Genomic DNA, 17124 nt, shown 5'->3' on the forward strand with positions numbered 1-17124 from the left:
GAAGCTATATCAGCCTGTTCTTACATATAGGAATGGGGGAACTAAAGGTCACTTTAATACTCATTCAGTCATAATCTGCCTTAGAAGAGGCTAATGGTTCATTTGGTAGTGCAGCTCTTTGAAAAACTAGTTTATCTAATTGTTTCAGGTATATGTATGAATAACCACACTCATAATTTTGCTATATGTCTTTCTTAACCTCATGCCTCTCTCTGGACTTAGTTAAGCCTATAGACTAATGGGAGAGCCATACCCTTAGGTACTTTTCTCTGAGACATATTTTCCAATTACAAGCATTTGCTTGATGCCACCTTAATCCATCCAATAGCATTAACAATGGATGGGGCCATGGCCTTGATTTTCTCCACGTCACAGTCTGTTTTAATTGATCTTTATTTTTAAAAGCCTTCTGACTTTTATCTTTCATAGGATTTGGTTGAGGAGTAGTTGCCTCTTCTAACTCTAAAGTTCTAGTCGTTCTAATCCCTTTCATTCCACCCATAATATTTGGCAAAGATCCATTGACCACCAAAAATGACTTTACCTTCAGTTATTTTGGTTATTGGAAAGTGTCAGAAACTCAACATCACATAAAGTTCTGTAGGATATTAAAATATGTTACTTAAAAAAGAAATTTAGCACAAAAGTTTATATCCTTGTTCATTACATTATTTAACATACAGGAGACAGTAGATACTTGTTGAATAGGGGAGGGACATCCTATAATGCACAGGAGAGCCCCCCGCCCCCCCCAAACAAAGGAGGGTAACAGGAATTATTTCAGAAAGTTGAGGAATTAACAAAGTTAAAGGATTTCTTTATCGAAATAATTCTAAGGATCTATAATATTATTGAATTGTTCATGGGGTATCTAGTAATACTATGTGGGAATATTTATTTCTTAAAAATATGGATAAATTACCTATAGCCATTTCATTTTCTTTTAGTAAATTGTATTTCTTGTTATCTCCATATGTTATCAATCTAGTCATTTTTTTCCAATTCCAATTCCAATAATAAAAGCAATTAATAAGTCTGTAATAAAAAGTATTTTACCTGTAGACAGGCTGCAGAAGAACTCTAGAACTTGCTTGTTAATTGTCCTACTGCCCTTGTTTTTCTCCACCACTTAATCTGAAGCCCACTGGTTGTGGCTAACATTTCAGTCTTGGTTCCAGGTGGGAGAATAACTGTATTAACATTACCTTAGGATAATAGTTTGCTGATAGGTTTTTGTGGATTTTCTTGTGTTGGACACAAGATATGTTTTTATCTGGACAAAGATAAAAGTGGATGCAGAGGTATCAAAGGAAAAAAAAATTGGACAGTGCTAGATATTCAGTGTCCCACCAGATCCCTCATTCACTATTTATTATTTTGTTTTATCACCCCACAGAAGCCCTATGGACTGTATCACCCTGGCATGTTTGTCTCCTGGTTTCTAATTGAGTTCAGCTTGTTGGGAAGAAAGATATTGTAGTGCTTATTTTCCAGGTGTGCTACCCACTAGACATGTTGCAAAAGTTGCTCTGTGCCTCGGCTCAGACCACATTCTCAGAGGATGCCCCCTATAGCTACAGTCCTTGCAGGGTTTCAGTAACTGGCCTTCACTGTTTGTTTCCTTAACTCTGCCTTTGTAAACAACCCACCCCATAAAACAATCTGCATGCAAAAAAAAGAAAAATGTTAAACTTGCTTCAGTTAACCCTTTTGTCTGTATCCTCCTGCAACCTTAACCAATACAGAAAAATATCCATACAGGTTCTAACTTTAGTCTTTTAAAAAAAATATTTCAAGTTCCTCCTTACGAATGACTGCTGTTCTGAAATGAAATTGTACTAATACCTTATAACAAGTTGGGAACCTTTTATTCATTTATTTATTTTCTATATTGGAACAGTTTAAAGAACACACAAGGATTGATAGTTTTTGATTGAGCTTTAATATAAATTCTCTAGGAAAAACCATTTCAGATAGGTTAATTTTAGAGATAGATGTTAATTTATTCCAGAATCATAGCTTCATTCAAGTTTTATATCATTTATAGTAAAAATTTTAATTTTAAGAGGTTTTCAAATCTCTTGGTATAAGATTGTACATAGAATTTTTCTAATGTTTCAATTTTTTTTTTTATGTATTTGTGGTCATTTCTAGTATATCATAGTATTGGATTCTGTTTTTCTTATTTTTTAATGGGTTAATACCCGTTTAGGTCAGGAGTTTGCATTTTAGAGAAGATAAAGAGATTGACCGTTAGATCTTATGTCAAAAGTTTTTGTACTTTTTTATCTTGATAGTCAGAAAGCCTTACAGAAAATTTTGAATTCACATCCCAAGATATTTAAGTAACCAATTAACTTTACTTTATGTCACCATTAACTGTAAGATGAATTTGTTAGGCTCTTAAATCTTAGAGATTTTGTGAAAGTTAATAGAATTCTTACTTTATTCATCTGTAAAATGAGGAAAGTAATCGTACCTCCTTCACAGAATGTTTCTGGGGATTAGTTAAGATAATGCGTATCAGTGAAGGACCATGCATAAGGTAAGTCTCAGTAAATATTACTGTTATTATTGCTATTAACATGCGTGAGGCTGAGTAATAAGTAAAGCATGATAAACAAGAACCCAGTGAATTATACAGCCAGTTAAAACTTTAGGGCTTATAGTCCCTGAAAGAAGAAAGAATTTGCTTTGGGCAATTCAGGGGAACTTTTAATAGGAAGTGCAATTTGAGCTGGGCTTGAAAAAGCGTACAGTTTCAGTAGGAAAAGCATATGGTGTGTCCATTATAAGCATGGACTATAATATTGAAGGATTTTTATGTTTTAAACTTGATTATTAGACAACGGATGTTATAAAACAATATTGGAAAATCAGGTGGAGTAGTTGGCTCTGTGAGAAAGAGGGTGAGTTTGTTTTAGAAATCTGAGATAGAAATTTGGGGTTAGAAAATATAGTTCTAGAGCCTAAGAGATATTGGAAGTTCAACATTGAGATTTGCTGTCATCTTCACAGTTTCTATATGCATTACAATAGATGCTCATTCTAAAGGAGAGAGTTAGTCAGAGAGAAGGTGAAAGGCAAAATCCTAAATATTCACAATAGGAATCATTAAATGATCATTGATAACACTAACCTTCTAAGATTTAAGTCTACCTATACAAAGGTTAGTTAAATTTTTAAAAATTTAATTACTTAGGGTTGTTTTGTTTTACTACACCCCTAGGTCATACTTCAAACCAGTGTGTTTTAAAAGTGTTTTATAGAGCACTAGTTCTGTGAGATGATAGACATTAATGGAGGAAAACAGTAACTTGAATATCTGATGGATGATGTATAAAACTTAATCATATTACATATAAATGCACGCATATTACTGTTTAAGAGGAGAGGTTCAAGAATAGAGTACAGAGTTTTTCCAAATAATTTGAACCCTTTTGTTCATGGAAATTCTCAGAAGCCTAGGGTTCCATAGAGTATACTTGGGGAAACCATGCCTTATACCTCGTTAGTTGATGGGTCAGCTTATTAAACTGTAGCTCAAAGCTCATTGGGGGTTCAGAAGAATAGAAATCGGATTATTGAGTTATGGATGCATAATGTGACTTTGGGCTTCAGTTTCTTCATTTGTAAAATGCAAAGTGTCATTGTAAAGATTTGGTTTGGAAATATATGTGAAAGCTTTGAGTATTGAGAAGCACCATACAGTCTAACCATATATATATATATATATATATATATATATATATATATATATATACACATATATATAGTTATATATAGTTATATATATATATAGTTAGAATAACTATATATAGTTAGAATAGTTATATATATATAATATATATTATATATATAGTTAGAATATATATATATAGTTAGAATAGTATATATATTGTTCTAAAAGCTTTGAATATTGAGAAGCAACATACAGTCTAACTATATATATAAATATATATATATACATATTGTTAGAACAATACAATGAATAAAATAGGATATATTTCATTGTAGTTAAAAGTTAGTGTGTTTTTTCAGAAGGTGCCATTTGTATTTGTAACTTCACTGTTTTTCCTTTGTACAATTTGATCATTGCCTGTTTTGGAATTTCTTATCCCATTCTTATATTACTTAAGTACTCAGTAGCCTCTGTCCCCCTGAGTATTCTGAAGTCCTTTAGAAGTATTTGTGAAACTTGATATACTGTATCCTGTTGGTATTCTCTACAAAGAACATTCTCAATAGTCCATATGTCTATGCAATTCAGAGTGTCTCTTCAAAATCCAGTCTAAGCTATGTCTTGGTGAAGACTGTTCATGTCATGTTTCCCTGGCACCAGTTATGTAGATTGAAGTATATATATTTATAGACATATTTTTTAATTTTAGGGACATTTTCTTAAATTATATCTGTGAGCATTTTATTCCATGATGTTAGGTTTTTTCCCTCAGGTACTTCAATTGTGTGTACATATGATATCCTTTGGCCCATATATATATATATATATATATTTATCTATATATGTATAACATTTCCTCTTATTTTGTCTTTATCATTCATTATGCTCACTTTTTTCACTTCTATATTATATATGACTGTTACTATGTTTTTCAGTCTGTTCCCCTTTGTGTCCCTTTTAATATTATCTTCATTTCTATGGGGTTTTAGTTTTTCCCTTTTGCTTCTTTCCTGGATTCTGCCAGCATATGTTTCATCTCTTTCTTTCACGATTTCTTTTTTAAGTTATTTCACTTCTGCTTTGCTCTCTTCCCCTATAAATAATTGCTTTGTGTTCACACTTTTCATCGGCTCCATGAAATTGTGTGTGTGTGTGTGTGATAAATGTCCTAATCTTAATTTAATAAAAGTACGTTGTTCTTTCTTACTTCTTTGTTTGGATGCTGTGATAGCTCCTTTTGAAAATCACATTATTGACTCAGTTATGTCCCCATTGAGCTGAGTGATCAGGCTGCATCCCAGGCAGGTTGGTAGCACAAGCAAAGGCTATTCATCTTTCAGTTCTTGCAAAGGTGTCCTGAATTATCTGTGACGTTCCCTGTGCAACCTCTTCCCACCTACCTTTTCTATTTTCATGGACAGAAGCTCAAGAAGGCCCTCCTGCCACCCACCTCATCTCCGGTTCCCACATTGGTTTCAGGCAAGGGAAATCGGGGCTTCGGACTGTTGCTCCTGACCTTTGGCAACAGTGTTTTTTGTGCTTTCTCTGCCACCAGCTGTCTTTAAGCCTGGACAATAGGGTTTTGCCCTGAGCCCTGTGCATAGAGAGACCCACATCACAAACACTAAAACTCAAAGATAGTTTTTTTTTCTGTAAAGTTTTGCAAGAAAGGTTTTTGAAAGATTCGTAACAGGATAGGTGAGCAGCGAGAGGTTATACTGTAGGAGAAGAATATAGGGATGAGCTACTCTCTTCAGACCAGAAGGTGCTGTTTAGACTTGGGAATAGTCAAGTTTAAGCAAAAGCGACAGCTCTTTCTCCTTCTTCAGAGCAGTGTCTAGGAGATGGGAAGTAGAGCCAGGGGAGAAAAATTCCAGTAACTTCCTGGGAAGGGTGGAAAAGAGGCTATTTTTGATTAAAGTTGGCCACTTCAAATTACCTGATGCAGGTAATTAGGCAGACCTGGTTTCCCAGAAAATGATGCTGCTTCTCAAAAGGCCTGGGTACCTCTTAGAAATACTCTTAGAAATACTGTCAGAAAACTGTGGCTGGGGGTGTGGGGCCCTATCTTAGACTGGAGCTTCCTGTCCTAGCCCTGGCAGCGGGATGGACCCAGAGGAAAATATAGTGCTTTTTAAATTCCAGGTTTTGAAGCTAAATGCCTGGAGAGGAGCAGGCTGCAGGTCTCTGGGTGGGGTGAGGGTTGATACTTCTAAACATTCTGGTATGTTATTTTGAATTTTGTTTTGCCATTTTGCCTTTAGTTCCTGCAAATGACTAGAAACAGGTTTTTTCATTAAGAGAAATTTTCTAAGCCTTAATTTTATTAGCAACTCTCCATGTTCATAAACAACATAGGAGGTCCCTCTTGTGGTGTATTCTCAAACCACATGCTTTTAAATTAGTGTTGAAAGTATTTTGTCCGATTTTTTTTTTTTTTACCTTTTCACTCTTTTTTAAAGGATTTTATTTTTATTAGTTTCAGGTGTACAAAACTACATAGTGATTAGACATTTATATACCTCGCAAAGAGAAAATTTTCTATGTTCTATTAGTTGAAATTCTAGGTTCAAAAGTTTCCTCAACTAATAATATCACAGAATTTTCAAGTAAATCTAGCTATTTTATAAAGCTAACTATAACAGATGTAATTTACTACGTTGTTTAATATTAGTTATGATTCTTCAAGTCCCCATGGTATCTCTGACATATACTCTCTAGTAGTTTTTATTTTTTTTCCAGAAAAAATTAAGTCTATGACATTTTAAATATATTTAAATATCTGTCTTTTGACTTTATGTTTAAATAACAGTTGGAGCATAAAATTTGTGAGTCCCATTATCTTTCACTGGTTACTTTTTGTCATTCCTTTACTGTCTTTATGGGATTGATGTGGCTGTAGCGAAGTCTGAGGCCAGCTAAGTGTTTTTCATTTCTTTCTGCATAATGCGACTATTTTTCTTTTGCTGACTGTTCGAAGAAGTCTTTCATCATTAAAATCTAATCAATTTACATGGGAATGTCTTATTGTTTAAAGTCTTGTAACAAATTTTTCTGGGATGCTCTATACCTTTTAAAACTATGGATCAGTCTTCATTTACTTTAGGAGAATTTCCTAAGTTTTACCTTTGAATATATATGTGTTTTTTATATTCTGATTTATTATACCTATGTTTGATTTCCTTTGGATTTCATTTCTAAAATATTCTGTCTAATCTTTTAAGTCACAGTTTTTGTTCCTTTAATTGTATTCATATTTCTGCAACCTGTTCTGTCTGTCCCGTAATTCTCACAGTCTCTAGTCTCTCCCTTCCGGTATGACTTTTATTTAGGTGGTAGTTTTCTTTTTTTATTTCATGTCTTTCCTGGGTTCATTCAGCCCATTTTTTTTACTTCTCTAATCTCACCACATTTATGAGCTATAACAGGGGTGTCCAAACTGCGGCCCACGGGCCAACTGCGGCCTGCAATCCATTGTTAATTGGCCCACAGCAAATTCCAAAAATATATTTAGTTTACTTAAATAAACCAGGTGAGGTAACATGTACTTCACCTCGAGTGAGTGGCCCAGCTGTTTGTGTATTTTACCGCATATGGCCCTTGGTAAAAAACGTTGAAAAAAGTTTGGACACCCCTGAGCTATAATTATAAAATCTCTGCTTTCAGCTTTTGATTTTAAGACACAATTATTTTCATTACTTCTTTTAAAGTTTGGCAATTTGGTAATTTTTAAGTCTATATCAGGGTGACATTTTTTTTTTTGGAGACTATTATGCCATGTCATTTGCTTTTCCGTTTTGTTATTCACCTTTTACTAAGGTAAATTATTTTTTGGACAGCGTTTTATAAAATGTTTGTGTTCCTTTTCTATTGCTACATAACGTATTTTGCAGAGTTAACAACCTGAAACAGCACAAATATATTATCTTACCATCTTTATGGGTCGAAGGTCTGGCACAGCTCAGCTGGGTTCTCTGCTCAGAGTCTCAAACTCAAGGTGTTACCTGGCTGCATTCTCATTTGAGACTCTAGAGAAGAATCCTTTTCCAAACTCATTAAAACTGTTAGAAGCATCAGTTTCTTGGAATTGTTGAACTACGATCCCTATGTCCTTGATGATCATCAGTGGGAGCTGCTCTCAGCGTCTAGAAGCTCCCACATTCCGTGGCACACGATCCTTCCCACCTTAAAAGTCAGCAATGGCTCATAGAATTTCCTTTTGCTTCAGATTTCTCTGATGTTTGCTGCTGCTACCAGCTAGAGAAAACGTCTGCTTTTAAAGGTTCATGTGATTGGATTGAGGACAACCTTTCAGACTGGTTCAAAGTCAACTGAGCAGTAACCTTAAATTAACAGGAGAATCCCTTTTGCTAGTGTAGCATAGTCAGAGGTGTGATCTTGTCACACCTTTGTGATGTTATTCATAGTTACTGATTATAGTGTTTACCTCTTGCTTACTTTTAACATTTTGCTCTCTCGGAGTGAGCAAGATGAAAATTAAAGTCCATTTTAGCTTTTTCTGTTTTAGCATCTGCAGTAGTATTTGTTTAGTAGTAGTATCTGCTGCTATACACTTTTTTAAATTTTATTTTTAATGTTTATGAAAGTTTAAGGCTTTATTTATAATGGGTTGTTTTATTCTATACTTTAAATATTTTTAATACTTTTGATTTTTAGAAGTTTGAGATTTACAGAAAAATTGTGACTATAGTATAGAGTTTCCACATGTACTACAACCATTTTCCCCTATTATTAACATCTTACTTTGTATGCTACATTTCTTTTTTTCCCTACACATATATCTTTATTTTAACATTTCAAAGAATCACATCCTCAATCTGACAGCTTCATCAAGCATGGCCACACAGTAAGTTACACACACACTCACATGGAAGGTTATTGGTTGGAAATTTAGTGGCGCAGCTCTTGTGTGATCGAGTCAGGGCAAAGGGGCCGCTTGGCCCACAGCTGACTCGGGGTTCACCTTCCACAAGGACACTTTACTCCAAATGGGCTGCGGGGCGCTGCACTCAAACCCTGCCTCTGGATTATAAAACCAGTGAAATCAGCGTGATTCTCATGGCCACTTTCACTTCAGAGTGCCCTGTTAACTAAAGTGGAACTTTCTGAATGAGGAGGCCGAGATACTGCCTGCTCAGTAAAAGAAAACCACACAAAAAACCCCCCAAAAACCAAAAAACAAAAAAACACAAAAACAATTTGTAGCGCTCTGGCTCACAGGGAGGCGGTCAGCAGTAATATCAGGAGCCTCTTTCTGACAGGAGCCTGTTCCAGCAGCCCTGGCTCATGGGTTTCTCCCCCAGCAACTGTGTTAAGTTTACTTGGTAGTTGATTCTTTTGGTTGTTTGGCTGCTTGATGGTTTTAAAGAATTTGCTGTGACCCAGGGGTGTTCGAGTACTTCTTTCAAGGTTGGCCTCTGGTTGGGGTTATACTTCAACAGTCCTGAAATGAGGTCCTGGGCTCCTGCTACAAAGTCACGGAATGTGAATTCAACCAGCAGTATTCATTTGTAGGTCTCTTGGTATGTGCTTGCCTCAAAAGGAGGCTAAAAATTCATAGCAAAGAAGTCCAGGGCTCCAGAGATCCACCTTGTCATCCTGCATTTGGTCTTCAGTCATCTCAGGGGGCAAGTGGCCCAGGGTGCCAGAGTGGGTGGTGCTTCTGGTGGATGGGCATGTATGGCCCACCCCAAATCTTCCTCTTAAGCTCTCCAGCTGATTCGAGGAGCAGATCCTCTGGCTTAAGGTCTCTTTGAATAACTCTCTTTGAAAGTAAGACAGCATTTGCCAATTCTGTGATACAAAGAGCAGTTCTCTGCTCATCAAACCTGGATAGTTGTTGAAGTTCTCTACAGACAGCTATAAGAGGTGCATATTCTAGAATTAGGTAAACTCTGGTGGCATCATGGAAATGATCATACAGTTTGAGAATGTTTGGGTGCCTAAAATGGGACTGTATTTCTACTTCTCTTCTCAACTCCTGCTTTCTCTAGTTGAGCTTCAAATAATACTTTTCAAAATCAGGATGAACTTTCTTTGTTTTTCTCTTGCCAAATAAGCATTACCGAACTTTCATTTACCCAGCTGGTGAACAATTTCAGAATCTTCCAAAGCCTTTTGTCTTATTTTATTTTACTTTATATTTATTTTTTTATTCTTCATTTTTCTGTTTTGATGCCAGTTCCTTTTCAGAATTATTTCCAGGGCTTGGTGGCAGGGGCTGCTCACTCTTTTGGGTATTATTCAGTGGCCTGGCGAAGGGACAAGGGACACTGATTGCCTGCAATTGTTTCTGCTTCAGATTCTGAACCGGCTTTATGGCTGGAGACAAGCTTTTGTGCTTGTGAAGGAACACTCTGAGAGGAGTTTAAAGGACGTAAGGCTCTCTGAGGCTAACCCCTGTTTGTAGTACCAAATGCTGAGAAGGAAATTGCAGAGTTACCAGAACACGTTTTGGATCATCACCAGGTGGAACTGTAGTGTTAACAGACCCTGAAATGCAGTTTTTCTTTAGATTTGTCGATGATGCCTGTTGGCTCCTGTCTTTAACCCAAAGCCGCCCAGTCCTCCCGGGGCTCCTACAGTTCTTATGATTAATGAACTAATATTGATACATCATCTATAATGTTTGTACTTATTAACTGAACTCCAAAATTTATTCAGATTTCCTTAATTTTTATCTAATGTTCTTTTTCTGTTCCAGGATCTGATCCAGGATACCATATTAACATTTAGTTGTCATGCTTGCTTGGCTTCTCTTGGCTGTGATAATATCTCAGTTTTGTTTTCTTTTTTCTTTTTTTAAGACCTTGGCAGTTTTAAGGAGTACTGGTTAAATGTTTTGTAGACTGTCCCTCAGTTGGGATTTGTCTGAAGTTTTTTCTAGGTTGGACTGGGGTTATGAGTTTTTTTTTGGGAGGACCACACAGGTAAAATGCCATTTTCATCACATGATATCAGGGGTATATTCTATCAACATCACATATCACTCTTGATGACGACCTTGACCAACTGGCTGAGGAAGTGTTTTCAGGTTAATCCAATGTGAAGTTACTCTTTTTGTTCCTATTCTCTATATTATACTCTTTGGAAGAAAATCATTATGTGTACCTACACCTTAGAAGTGGGGTACTATGCTCTAGCTCTTTGAGAGTAGAGTGTCTACATAAATTAGTGGAAATTGTTCTATATTAGAGATTTGTCTCTTTCTTCTTTATTTATTCACTTATTTTTCAATGTGCTGGATAGATACATACTTTATTCTTTGGTTTATTCTTTGGCTTATGATCCAATGGTAATTTATTTTCTTGCTCAAATTATTCCATATTTGGCTACCAGAGTCCCTTCAGTTGGCTCCTGTGTATCTTTGACACACCTCCATCATTGGGTTTTCTGTTTGTTTTGATCACTTACTTTCTGGCAGTATGAAATGACCCAGGCTCATCCTGTATATTTCCTGCTCCAGACCTAGAATCAACAATTTCTCCAAGAGGCCCTTTAATTAGAGAATGGGAAATAACTTTATCATCTAGAATACAGTGATTATGTGCAGTTCCTTTTGCCTGCAGTCTTGCAGACTCCACTCATTTCCAAAGTTATTTCGATCAGCATCCTTACCCCCACCGTCTTTAGTAAGGTTGTTTCATACATTTGTATTACAGTTGGATCCTTTTGTCATGTTTTGCATTTAATCCTGGAATCTTTTGACGTCTTAAGTGATTTTTTAAAAAATGTATATATTAAATTTCACTCTTTGTATTGTAAAGGTCAGTGGATTTGGACAAATGCATAGTGCTATGTATCCAGAATTAAACTATCATATAGAATAGTTTCATATGTTATATTACTAACTATTAAATATAAATTGTGGGCTAGGTAAATAAATCATAGGACATTTATGCTGTGGAATAATATAATAGTGCCAACAAAGAAATTTAAATACAGCTTCAAGTTCCAACATCAAAGATGTCCAGGATGTTATAAGTGAAAACTAGAAGTTGTTGAATATAAGAATAATGTGTTTAGTATGATCATACTTGTGTTAAAAAGTAAATGGATATAAAACATGTGAATATGTGAGAAGAATGTCTGAAAAATGAAAAAAGGAAATATTAATGGGTCATTACCTTCATCTGAGTTACATGGAAGAGCATAAATTGGAGGCAGGCAGGGGTAAGGAAGAGTTTTGTTTTCTCTTGATTGTCTTCTGTGCTACTTAAAATTTATTTACAAAAGCGTGTTGAAATCTCATGGATTACTTCCTCTGGGAAAACAACAACAACAACAACAAAAACTCACCAAAACCTGACAGAATACTCATATAATCAAAATGTCTACTAGAGGGCCGGCCCAGTGGCTGAGGCGGTTAGATCTCTATGCTCCTAACTCCGAAGGCTGCCTGTTCGATTCCCACATGGGCCAGTGGGCTCTCAATCACAAGGTTGCCTGTTCGATTCCTCGAGTCCCGCAAGGGATGGTGGGCTTCACCCCCTGCAACTAGCAATGGTAACTGGACCTGGTGCTGAGCTGTGCCCTCCACAACTAAGACTGAAAGGACAACAACTTGAAGCTGAATGGCACCCTCCACAACTAAGATTGAAAGGACAACAACTTGACTTGGGAAAAAAAAAAAGAAAAATCCTGGAAGTACACACTGTTCCCCAATAAAGTCGTGTTCCCCTCCCCAAATAAAAAAATCTTTAAAAACAAAACAAAACAAAACAAAACAGAAAAACAACAAAAAAGAAAATCTCTTTAAATGAACATCTAAATGGGTCCACTCACCTGCTCTGAAAATAATATTATAGCCAAAAAAAAAGTCTACTAGATTACTACAAAAAGATACTTTCCTATTATAAAAAATGGCAGTTTACCTATTGTAAGAAAGAAATAGGAAAAAAATAATAAACTAAGAAATACATGTATGTTCAGTTTTGCAGTGTATCACATAATGAGATTGTTGTTAGTCTAATCTACTACCTACAGGAAATTGAATATTGAAACCAGGAATTATGTAATTCAAATGTCTGACATGGCCAGGTAGGTAACATAAATAATACTGATCGAGTTCACTTATAAATACAAAGTATCCTCCAAAATATTTGTCAACCTCTTACAACATGAATATATGCATTATTATAAGGTATATTATTAATTTACATATTTTATGCATAAACTTTTCATCTGAAAATTTGATGCCCCTGAACCAGTTAAAGAATATTCAGGATTGGTACTTTACTTATTTCATCAGTCAGGAAATAATGAGTCTCGATCTGATATTAAGGAAATGAAAATAGAATTAGCTGGGGCCATTGTAAAAATGAAAATTCCTGGATACTACACCAGATTCAAAGGGAAAGAGCTGGGAATATATTGTTAACAAGTGACTTTGTTCTTTAACATTATCAGATGAGTTTAGGTAATATGGATTTACTATAATACCCAGCATTTGAATCTGATTTTTAAGAAGATTTTAATCAAATTTTAAAGAGAACTATTTTTTCCTTTGATGATACTCAGAAGAATATTCTATAGACCCATAGATTGTTTCAAAAAACTAAAGTTAATAAAATAGTTTGAGCTGTAAAAAAATAGACATACCTTTCAATATTACTGCTTTGTGGTAAATATTGAGAATTACTGTTTTATCCAAAATATCTTATAACCCAAGTACACTTTTCAAATCAATAAGATGCTGATTGATAAATTCATTATAGTAGTTATATTGCACTTATGACTTGGAAAAAAATGGCTAGTTTTATTTATTTATTTATTTTTTTATTCACTTACTCTAAAAACTATCCTTGCCTAACACCACTTGCTTCAATGGGGCTTATATTAATTTACCTGAAAACTTGTTAAGTTTGATTCTTAAAGTATTGTTTCTCAGTTTCATTCTATATTTTTTAGATTTCAGCATGATAATATGTCATAAATTATCTTTAGTAATATATGTATTTTAAAATAGTTAAATATAATCAAAGTGAAGTGATTGAAAGAAATAAAGGTTATGTTAAGCAAGTATAATTTGTAAAGATAAATATTTAAATTATTAGCTAAATTTCTATATATTTGTAATTTTATCTTTTCCCCCTCCAAAGATACTTGCTTAACAACAAGGAATAGAACCAGTTGTACTTCTTCCAGTTCTTCACTTTCTACCTACTTGTATGTCTTCATCTTCGGACAACTTTTGATGGGAACAGGAGGAACTCCTCTCTATACACTAGGAACAGCCTTTATTGATGATTCTGTGCCTACACATAAATCTTCTCTCTACATAGGTAAGTTTGCTCTGTAATATAAATGTCTCAGTATCATTTCATCTTATTTCTTGTTTAATTTATAAGTAAAGCATACCACATGCTTATTAAAAAGTTCATTGTAATTTCATAGGTGTTTCCATGAGATAAATGCAATATTACTTTTTTGTTTAATTATTTACTGACATATCATGTCCTTCAGTTGAATTCGGTTCAGAGTTTTGTTAATATACTGCTCCATTTCCTGTTCTGGGCATGCCAGCCTCCCAGGAAATGCAATTCAACTAGTAGACTGTCTAGATTGCTTGAATTCCAGGCTAATTTACACAGGGTGTGGAGACTGAGCTCTGTCATTCTGTGTGACTACTTGACTAGAGTCAACAAAAGAAACTCAAGATACTACCCAGACACTCTATGGAGTTTTCCATTTCAGATAAACCTTTTTGATACAGGACTCGACGTTTTTTCCTCTGTGACCCAATTTTTGGTACCTAAGTTTCTCTTAAATTCCCTCCCTCATGTTCCTGCAAGGTAGAGCTAACAAGACTACTGTGTTAGTCCATTTGGACTGCTTTAACAGAATACCATAGACTGGTTGGCTTATAAAAAACAGAAATGTATTTCTTACAGTCCTGGAGGCTGGGAATCCATGATCAGGGTGCCCACTGATTCAGAGTCTGATGACGGCTTAATTTGCAACAATTAAAAAGTTATATGTGGTGAATTTTTAAATATCTGTGAGAAATAAGGTCAGTTTAATTCTGCTGTAAGTGAAAATGGGAGATTCACTAAGAGCAGTGTTTAATCGCTTACTTTTAAGAAACGCAGAAGAATAAAGGTGAAGAATCTGCTGATATAGCCCTAAAAAAAAAAAAAAAAAAAAAAAAAAAAAAAAAAAAAAAAGAAACAAACAAATGACCAGATGCAAGTTTTTACCAGCTACTGTAGTGAAAAATAAAGAATGCTTTTGGAGTATGTACAGAGTGCAAACGGCTTATTATTCCACATTGTTTTCTTCCATAAGAATTCTAAACAATATTTATTATCACCATCCTTAAAGGATAATAATAAACGTACTACACCTGCTGCCAATTAACATGGTATAACTTTCCATTTTATAATTATTGGGTTTATTGCAATTATTATTAAAGTCTAACAACTTTCACATTAAATTATATGTTTTCAGCTCTTGGACTTTACAGGTGATACTATTCCAATGATAGTTTTTAGTGAAAATATGTGTAATTTTCATAATTTCGATTTTTCTACAGTAAAATATTTGTCTTTCTTCACCATTTTAGACATACAAAGCAAAGTTGTACAGATGACCATTTTCCATGTCTTTGTTCTTTTCTAGGTATTGGCTATTCTATGTCAATATTAGGCCCTGCTATTGGCTATGTGTTGGGAGGACAGCTGTTAACCATGTACATTGATGTTGGTTTGGGACAAAGGCAAGGCAATATCTATTTTTGTTTTATTTAAATATATTGCATTTAAGTAATGTTAACATCACAGACAGAACATTTTCACAGTATTTTCTCAGGATAGTGTGAGGGAATTTTCAGGAAACAAAACTGAATACATACAATTTTTATATAACATTTTGGCTGCATTATTTCATGAATTAATGTCACACCATCTCTAAGTATAATGCATTTATTCATAAATAAGGATGATTAATAGTCACCTAGTGAAATTTTCCAAAATACACATATAGGTCCCCATACATTGTTCAAAAAGAAGACTTTAGTATAAATTAGTTATGGTTTCAGTAGATTTACCTAGAGGTAGATAGCTTGAAGATTCTCAAGAGTCTATGATTCTCAGACTAAGTTCTGTAGTAGTTCTGATAATGTAATAGAGATCACAATTCTGTGGTTATGAAGGATAGTAATAGGTAATGTTTATTTGTCCCATACTATGTTCTAGACAACATAGGTTTTTTTGTGTTACCTTATTTTACATGACATTTTTATTTAATCCTCCTAATAATTCTTTAAGGTAGTTGATGAACACAGTTTGTAAATGGCAAAGACATAAATCAATGTAGATCTTTTTGACTCCAAAACCCCCCTCTTAACCACTTAATTACCTTCTCCTTTTCCTGAATTGAGAACTTAGTGACTGTTGGTAAGGCCATATTTTCCTCCTTTATCCACTGGGAATCATAACTACACAATGCTTGTATAGTAACTACATAGTCATTGCATGACTGTGAACAATGAATATGTAATTATGGGTATTGGATTTGTCCTTTGAGCTGTTAGTCCTAGGTTAATCTTTTAGAGACTATATAAAAAGATGTGCAGGGGAAGCCCTTGAAACAGATAGCTGGGTTTAAAAAATTTTTTTTTTATTAGTTTCAGGTGTACAAAACAATGTAATAGCTGGATTTTTAAGAAATGACATTTTAATTTCAGTGGAGAGTTACATAAGTTGTAGGAGTGGTGTGTTTTTTGGAAAGAGCGTTTGATATAAAAATATGAAAACCATTGTAAAAAACAATACATTACTTTAAAAAGAATTTTACATTTAAGTGAATACTACAATTGAAGTACAGTGTATCGGCTTTTCACATAGATCAATGATTTTCTGTGAGATGTATTTAATATAGTAAAGAAGAAAAACTTAGCCAAAGTTAAAGAATGTTCAGAAATTGTGTATGCTTTCGAATATTCAACATACTTATATTTACTATTAAGTGTTTTAAACTTGTATTCCATATTTGTCATTTTGAAATACTTTGCAAACCATTATTCTCATAGTTCTTGTTTATGCCTGCTATCTGTTGTCTGATTCATCACAATGGCTTCACTTAAAATTTTGGATATTACAACAATATTCCCCTATATATGCCCTTGAGTCAACAAGATAGAGTTGACTTTGACCTTTTATTTTCCTATCATATAGCACTGATATCACTGAGGATGATCCACGATGGCTGGGGGCTTGGTGGATTGGATTTCTTCTGGCTTGGCTCTTTGCTTGGTCTTTGATAATACCTTTTTCCTGCTTTCCAAAACATTTACCAGGTAAACATGTTTTCCTTAAAACCAGGGAGTTTTATTCCACTTCTAGGCCAAGTGTTGCTTTCTGTATGCTTGATAAGAACCCTAGAAAATTCATTGTTTTATAGAATCTCAGCCTATGTAAACT

General features: G+C 34.5%; 1 protein-coding gene and 1 pseudogene across 2 annotated transcripts in view; one reads left to right on the top strand and one right to left on the bottom strand.

Annotated features, from left to right (window-relative positions):
* Positions 1 to 17124, top strand: part of SLCO4C1 (solute carrier organic anion transporter family member 4C1) — a gene marked incomplete at its 5' end in the record, with an annotated part of 51604 nt that overhangs the window by 15079 nt on the left and 19401 nt on the right. Inside the window, 3 exons of the mRNA XM_081053277.1 lie at positions 13804 to 13986; positions 15323 to 15419; positions 16879 to 17000. Of these exons, the coding sequence (XP_080909403.1) occupies positions 13804 to 13986; positions 15323 to 15419; positions 16879 to 17000 (402 nt within the window). The remainder of the gene's footprint in view (positions 1 to 13803; positions 13987 to 15322; positions 15420 to 16878; positions 17001 to 17124) is intronic.
* Positions 8944 to 11314, bottom strand: LOC308500165 (aurora kinase A-like; annotated as a pseudogene). The gene is made up of 3 exons: positions 11266 to 11314; positions 11117 to 11198; positions 8944 to 10246 (listed from the first exon to the last, which is right to left on the bottom strand). The product of its transcript is annotated as an aurora kinase A-like (transcript).

The sequence above is a fragment of the Rhinolophus hipposideros genome (assembly GCF_964194185.1).
Source record: "Rhinolophus hipposideros genome assembly, chromosome: 7".
Classification (NCBI taxonomy): domain Eukaryota; kingdom Metazoa; phylum Chordata; class Mammalia; order Chiroptera; family Rhinolophidae; genus Rhinolophus; species Rhinolophus hipposideros.